Source organism: Triticum urartu, chromosome 2 (genome assembly GCF_003073215.2).
Source record: "Triticum urartu cultivar G1812 chromosome 2, Tu2.1, whole genome shotgun sequence".
Classification (NCBI taxonomy): Eukaryota; Viridiplantae; Streptophyta; class Magnoliopsida; order Poales; family Poaceae; genus Triticum; species Triticum urartu.
Window position 1 is genome coordinate 730474547 of NC_053023.1, and position 8026 is coordinate 730482572.

General features: G+C 43.3%; 1 protein-coding gene across 1 annotated transcript; it reads left to right on the forward strand.

Moving 5' to 3' along the window:
• The first annotated feature begins 912 nt into the window (after positions 1-912).
• LOC125534451 lies at positions 913-3719 on the forward strand. The gene is made up of 2 exons (XM_048697674.1): positions 913-1033; positions 1575-3719. The coding sequence occupies exon 2, from the start codon at positions 1610-1612 to the stop codon at positions 2714-2716; it is 1107 nt and encodes a 368-aa protein (XP_048553631.1). The 5' UTR covers positions 913-1033; positions 1575-1609; the 3' UTR covers positions 2717-3719.
• Positions 3720-8026: the final 4307 nt, after the last annotated feature.

The window sequence follows — 8026 nt, forward strand, 5'->3', positions numbered from 1 at the left end:
AATACCATTAGCATTTTTTTTCTTTGCATATAGTTCATTGTAAACATACAAGCACCACACCAAACAAATGGAAGTTAATGTGGATTTAACTTTCATAATTAAGCTAAATGGTCATGCTTACAGTAAGTATGCATTTTGGCATATCAGATAGTAACATTGATGATAGGAGGGAATGCATACACACTGGAATCACATACTTGAGAGCTGGAACTCTACCTTCTACTAATGCAAGTGAAAATGAAAATGGAAGCACATAAAAGGACGCTATTTTTACTAAAATAAAAAAGTATTTTGCTATTTTAGTCGGACCAAATTCCGCCAAACATATTTTCTTAATACATTAAGTATATTGTGTCAAATATGAGAATAATTATTTTATTATATGTGAACATTTTTCACAGAAAATAACATTTTTTTCCCATTGTCAAACTGATTTATGAACTAGTTTTTTTAGGAAATTCATATAAACTAGTTAAAAAGTAAATGTAAGTTTGGACGTGTTGTAGAAAAGAAAAGTATCAGTTAATGGGCCGGACCGAATATGGCCCGTGTGCAAACGCTTACGGCGTCAGGGCCCTTATATTTCACACAAAGGGGCGGCAAATAGAACCACCCCCAATAAACGGTACAAGATCGGAGCACCGGCGCGGCGCGGGGCGCGCGGCGACCGGTGCGCCGCGACCGGGGCGACCACGGGCGTCCTTCGACGAGGCGCGGAGATCGGGGTGATCACCGGCGCGGCGCGGGGCTCGCAGCGACGGGTGCGCCGCGACCGGGGCGACCACCGGCGTGGTGCGGCGAGGCGCGGGGGCGCGCAGCGACGGGTGCGCCGCGACCGGGGCGACCACTGTCGCGGTGCGGCGAGGCACGGTGACCGGGGCGAGCATCGGCGCGTGGCGGCGAGGCGCGGAGGCCTGGGCGAGTGGGCGACCATATTCGCGGCCGTGGCGGATGGTTGCAGACTGATCGACGGCAAACCCCACGTCGCGAACGGCTCAGGGGCGGAGGGCAGCAGCTTGACCGAACCAACCAGGTCATCTTTCTTCCTCCCGGAGAAATGTATCTGACCGACGATGCCTGGCCCTCGTCGAGTTTGCTTGTGAAGTAGTGGCAGTGAACAGTGCACATGACATGTTCGATGTAATGCTTGCACGTCATCGACCCTGATTAGTACTAGGATCTTTTGTTGTGAAAATTCTGGATTAGTATTTTTCCCATTTCCTATGTGCTTTATGGTTGCCATTTTGTAACACTCTTCCCATCAAAGATAGCACTGATTTGTATGTTCTTCTTTTCTGGCTCAAAAGCTCCCTTTGTCGAGCTCCCTAGGTTGTGGGTGCACTCATAGGAAGAGCATATGAAGCTCCCTTTGTCGAGCTCCCTAGGTTGTGGATGCACTCATAGGAATAGCATATTATCAGCGATTTGTCTACCAGCAACAAGCTCTTTGCTCTTCCGAAATAATATCTTTCAAACTCTGCCTCCAAGCAATTCTTGGAAGTTTTTCATGCTCATACTTGTATTTCTTACTCCCCCATTGTGGAACTAACAACCATTATCTGAAACTCTTGCAGAAAATCGAAAGGAGCAACAACCAATTCCAAAAACAATGGAAAGGAAGCCGCCGCAAGACAACAAAAACAAAGGACCGAGTCAAAAAATAGAGGGGAAGAATGAATTGGGCGGTTCGGGTTGGGAAGCTTTCCGGCAGCTAATGGAAACTATGCCAAATGGTAACTTGGAATTTTCCTGGGTGAGGGCACATCTTCATGCGCAAAATATTCTTCCAGCAGTGCGCGACCAAGGAATAGGACGACCAACATGCGTTTTCCACGCTTTGTGCGCAGCGGCCGAGATGGAGATACGGAGAGGCCAGGCCATGAGGGATCCTCCTAGCACAAGCGATATCACGTTCGATGCGGAATCTTTTGTGATTGATTTTGAGAGGGAGATCAGGTTGTCCATAGGTGAGGAAAGAGAGTTACGCCTGGTGGATCGTCGTGAAGACGTGGGCTTGCGGTTGTTCCGGAGTAATGGCGTTGTTGCACGCTCTGCAGACTGGGGTGGTGAGCAAAGGGTCAGAATCGCAAGTTATCGGGTGCATCGGTACCTCAACTTCTTACAAGTGGCCAGGTTCCTCTCGAGGGGGAGAGCTGTTGTCGGTGTCATACCAGCTGGCGATGAACTCATAGAACTGGGGGCTGCTGAGATATACCAATTTTACCCATTGGAGGCGACCTATGGGAGGGAGGCTGATACCACACATATGGTACTGTTTGTAGGTTTTGGTGTTCAAGATGGCACAGGGAGGCCTTACTTAGTATTTGAGAGCAGCACTGGGACTGGCTTTGCAGACAATGGCTTCGGTCGGATTTTCTTTGATCAGATTGTCCGAGAAAGGCTCTATACGCTCACCGCTGAAGCCCCACAACCACCGCCACCACCACGCAGCTGTGCAGATCCTCAGAGCTCCAGCTCCTCTGCCACCTCGCCTCCAGTACCACCTCCTCCTCCTCCTCGTCCTGAAGACCTTGGAAACTCCAGCTCCTCTGCGACCCCAGCCCTACCACCACAGCGTCCTCCCTTTCAGGGCCATGGAGATCCTGGGAGCTCCAGCTCCTCCGCTGGCCCATGCAGCGACGAGGTCCTGGATCCACTCACCATTGCTGCTGCCATAGATGGCCGTCCTCGAAACTTTCATTGGCATTGCTATTGACGCTGCCTATGATAACCCTGACTTCGACGACACCCATGGTTGACGGGTGCCACAAACATATCTCCTGTTTTTTTTTCTTGGAGATCAGTAAGTTCGTTTCAGATAGTTTGACCCCCACGCACATAGAAATGGAGGAATAGCATTTAGGCGTACATTTGACTAGAGCAGCATTTACCGTTTACAGAATGTCAGTCAGCATATGCCTCTGTGAAATGCACAATGGTGTTGGTGGACGGATACTTATTTTGTACACCACGTGTGCATCGTTGGTACCCATGCTTTTACCAAGCAGTTGCCATGTGCACAGATCTCTTGTGATTGTCTTTTATGCTATAGCAAATTTCTGTTTGTGGGCTTACCACACTAGACAACCCAGCAAAGGTAGATGCAAGTTCTTGAGCAATCAAAAGTACGCATGTGCATCCAGTTGAGTATCTCAACTCTTCCATCTATGAATATCTTAAAGGAAGCTGGCAAATGATGGTAAACTTTTGTCTGATCTATATACAGCAACTTTTGAAAGCAAAAACAGGGAGTTATTTGTGACCGAAGGCAATACTAATCTGTACAGCAAACACATACTGTTGCTGCCCATAAGTCGTATGCAGACTTTTTTTTTGTGATGCCTAAAGAGCTAACTAGTTGACATGATAAGGTTATGGAAAATCCAGATTTCTTTCTTTCAACATCTCCATTTTTGTGGCATCAAGGGGATAAGCACCTGTATATATGGAAGGTTTCTTTGTAGGTAATTAGATGGTTAGCAGGTAACAAATATGTGTAAAACCCAAAAAACCAGCCAGTCATAGAGCTATAATTCAGATGATGCTTACTCAGTACATAAAGAACATCCCATTTCTATAAAAAGAATGGATTAAGAGACACCTTCTCCTCTTGCTCTTTATACCAATGATCGCAGTCTTCACAGCTTTTATGATAAAAAGGGTAATACATTAATATCAAGCTGACACCAATTACACTCCGCCTTTGCAACAACACAATATCCATAGCTAGTTAAGACTATTATATTTGGTTACACCAACTAAGACATTCATTCTTGTAACTGTTTTCCCTTTTTCCAAATTATTATATCTGGTTTTATATCTTCTTCTTCTTCTTCTTCTAACTCTAAACCAAAGTAACTTAGTTTCATAAATTCTGAAGTTGCTACCCACACGTACTCTAAATCAAAGTTGACAAAACTTAACATGTATCTATAAACCCAGGGATGGCCCCCTTTTACCCTAGGGAAGATGTTAAATTGTATCTAACATGTATGTGTTAAATTACTCTAGGGATGGTGAATGATCAATGGTAGGCTGCAGTGACTTGATGGCTGCAAAGAGGACCAAGTGGAGCACGGAGGAGGACTCTGTATGCACACCTACGTTCAGATGTTCTCGGAAGGGAATGTGCCTTTGGTCAATGTTCCTCAAGCAACCGGATTGAAGCGGGACGCCAAGCAGTGCAGGAAATGTTAGAACTACCTGAAGCTGAACATTAAGAATGGGAAGATCCCTGGGGAGGAGGAGCTGGAAATCATGTGCTGAGGAATGAATTGGAAGGCAATCATTGGGCGGAGATCGCATGACGGCTGCATAGGACCGAGAATTCGGTGAAGAACGTGTGGAACCACAAGCTGAAGAAGAAAGTGGAGGGTCGACCAGCTCGTCGGCCCTAGCACCTTCGCCGCCGCCGCCCCACTCCAGCAGGATGACCTATCGCTCGACGGGCACTCCTTCGATGGCTACGACTACTTGATCGATAGCTTCTACTGTTCCCCTCTCAATTTGTCATTTCCGTCGTGTTTTATTGCAATGTGGACGCAAGCAAGTTACTGCAATGTCATTTCCATCAGTAGGGGTGTGAAGTCGGGTTGTAATATGTTCCCCTGTTTATCTGAATTTGCTCTGTTAGATGAGCCTGCTCTGTCTGATGAATTATGTTAAGTAATTTGTTCCCCTGTTTATCTGAATTTGTTCCCTTGTTAAATGAACCTTTTCTGATGAATTATGTTCAGTAGTTTTTTTCCCTGTTTATTGAATTTGGGTTGACAATGTTAAAATGGTAGTATTAAACTATCTAAATTTTTAAATTTGTGGTTTCGTCCGCCCAACATCAGATGTTAAATTTGCAGTAACATCCACCTTGCAGGTATTGGTCCGCCCAACATAAGATGTACATGTGCAATCAAAGTTGTGGTTACGTAATCACATGTTTGGTTGGACTAGTAAATGCGAACGTGCAATGCACGTTATATTAATTGCACGCGTATATTGGGTATGCTATTATTTGTGTATTAATCGTGTGATTAGTGCAATATTTGGTATGCTATTAATTGCATGTTAAACACGTTTAACGCTCGCCATTGGAGCAGTCTAGATCGTTGGATTGACTTAGTTCGGTGACCGAGATCAGTTGGATCTGCCCCTTTGGGTCTTTTTATATTGGTATAGATATAGATGCAAAACCAAAAAAAGATGTAGCATTGGTAAGATGGACAATGAATTTGCTCTCCACTTCCTGTGCTACACGGATCGGGCCATCGATTTGAACGATTTCTCCTGCGCTAGGGCTGCAACTAGTTGGACGCATTATTGTTTGTGCTGTCGAAACCATTCCAAATTCAGGAACAAAACCGTTCCACGGCGTATATGACTTCGGATTGCGACGGTGCCGAAAGTAAAGTTGTTCATCTTGAAATGGTGAACAATTCATCTGTTAAACACTTTTCCATGTGAGGTCATCGTCTTGTGGTTGAATTTGGGCCCACAATTCTGCAAATAATATTAAAATTCCAGGTTTGAGGGTGCATCATGTGCAAACTTTCTGTTTAGCCCGGAACCTCCCCAGAAGTTTTGTCTGGAACTTCTAGGCTCAAATTACATCCGGTAGGTATCTTTGACGCTCCATGCAAGTCGCATATGAGCTTCGATCACGATGACCCCAAAAGAGAAATTGTTTAGCTCAAAGAGAAGAAAAAAAGTCATGTTGTACACTTCGCAATCAGAGGTTCATCTTGGGGGAGAAAATTGGCCTGCAAAATGGTAAAAAATATCCTGGGCAAACTTCAGCAGCACACTGTTTTGGCTCTCAAGGTTGCATATGACCTCATTTGAAGATGACTCAAACATCAAAGTTGTTCATTTAGATGATACGCAGATTCCAGTTGTCGAAATTGTTTTCATTTGAGGTCATCTGTATATGTTTTCTATTGTGCCAAAAACTTGTATCAACACATGCCCCCTTCTTCTCAGCAAAGCTTGCGCGCTGAAAAATAACCTGCACGGAGTTTGTTCTAAGGATGATGTCGACACTCCATCGGCCATTTTGCGTGTGCTTAGGGCGATAAGTATATATCAGCCATATGTACTCTCAGGGCGCTAATTATATATCGTCCATTTAGATTAGCAGCAAAAGTGCAGCTAATCGAAAGTATGATGGTGTGGTAATACCCTTGCATGATGTAAGAAATTATATTGCATCAATGGATCAAAATAAGCCCATGGAGAGTGAGCAATCATACCTGAGGACGAATTACATGGCATTGGCATCAATGTCATAGCTGAAGAATATAGATGATGTGTGGACCGAACTTTTTGATGCACAAACCTTCGGCTTGGTTGTTCATAACATTCACTCTTCTCCCTCTTCACCTTGCCGCACATTTTGCAATGGACGCTTGCACGTTATTCTTGTTTAGAGTACTTCATTTGGGAACCCATGGCATGTTCCTCTTTTCAAGTTCTTGTGCACTTAAATTTTTCAATTTCTTCTTTTACCAATATGATAAGCGGAGTGGGCGCCCCGGCTGTGATTTTGTTTGAACTAATGGAAATTCTTGTTTTACCTTGTGCACTCTCAACTTATTTTCTTCAGATTTGACACTTGATTGACTTGTTTCATTGCCTTTAGTAGCCAATGTCAACACTTTAATTGCTCTTTCTCATTTGAGATCAATTCTGAAGTAGCACTCTTACGACCATCTCTTTTAATGCGGTAAGCTAGTTTGACCACCTCTTTCTTTTTTCTTGAGCTCTAGACCGATTCCTTATGATTGAAACGTTCTTTGACATGTGATTGTTCATCAAATGTTGATCTTCTTGGAGTTGCATAATGTTGGTGAGATGGTCTAAAATAAGATGGATAATGTGCCCTATATCATCCCTGTCCCATGATGGATATAAATTTACATGAGCATAAGGAGGCATCCACGACATTAGCATTGGCGGCCCAAAATAAGGACATGAATATGCTACATTGGAATTCTCACTTTGCCAATAGCCCAATACCGATCCTCAGATTTGCGCCTAGGGATGATCTCGATGCTTTTGAATTACTTGGCCGATAAGCACATTTTCTTCACTCACTTTTTGACATTTAGCTAGTAACTCTGCGAAAGTAACTTTTGATTTCTTGCCCTTGTGCTTATTTCGGCCCTTGTTTTCTTTTGCTTTGCTTGCATCAACCTTTGGATTTGCTTGCTGCCTTGCAGTACTTGGCGTCTTCATTGCATGGAATTTTCGCCCTCAAGAACATTATTATTGTGCTTTTGAACAACTTCCTTATTTGAAATTTTTTATCCCATTATCCGCAGTTTTTACCTTCTTATGTTTAAGTGGGCCAGATTGAAGTAGCTGATGCAAAATCTGTGTGCCATCAGGACCAATCGGAATAGACTGGTCGTCCCTTGGTGTTTCAACTAATGTTGGTGAGATGATTTTGTGTATATTTAGATCTTGTAAAAGCATTGATGATGAGGTCATCGGTATACACTGAGGAGATGTAAGGAAATCAAATTTAGAATTCATTTATTAACCACACAAACAATCATCATTGTTTGAGTAATCCTTTTGAAAAAGGAACTTGCTCAGTCGGTAGTACCATAGAATTCTCGACTATTTCGAGTCATGGAGTGACTCTGAAATATTGCACAAAACATGTTGTGGTTTATTTTTGGATTCGGAATTGTAAGCCTTTGAGGGACCTCAATATAGATTTCTAAAACAAGTGATCCATATGAGTATGTAGCCCTTGCATCCATTAAATGCATGGATAATATTATTTGTATTGCCAATGATATTTAGTATCGAAACATAATTTCACTCATACCAGGAGGGTATGTCACATCATAATCGATGTCGGGTCTCTGCGTGAATCCTTTTCATTGGCTTTCTCACCATCTCATTGACTTTTTTTTATAAAATGAGAAGTTTTTTTATTCCATATGAAAGATACTTATGAGAAGTATGTATTACTGCGGTAAATATCAATCCTTTGTTGAGCAAGTGCTATTCTTGATTACTTGCT

Bases quoted from the DNA above. Each gene is read 5' to 3' on its own strand.
- LOC125534451 (XM_048697674.1), top strand. From the start codon at position 1,610: ATGGAAAGGAAGCCGCCGCAAGACAACAAAAACAAAGGACCGAGTCAA.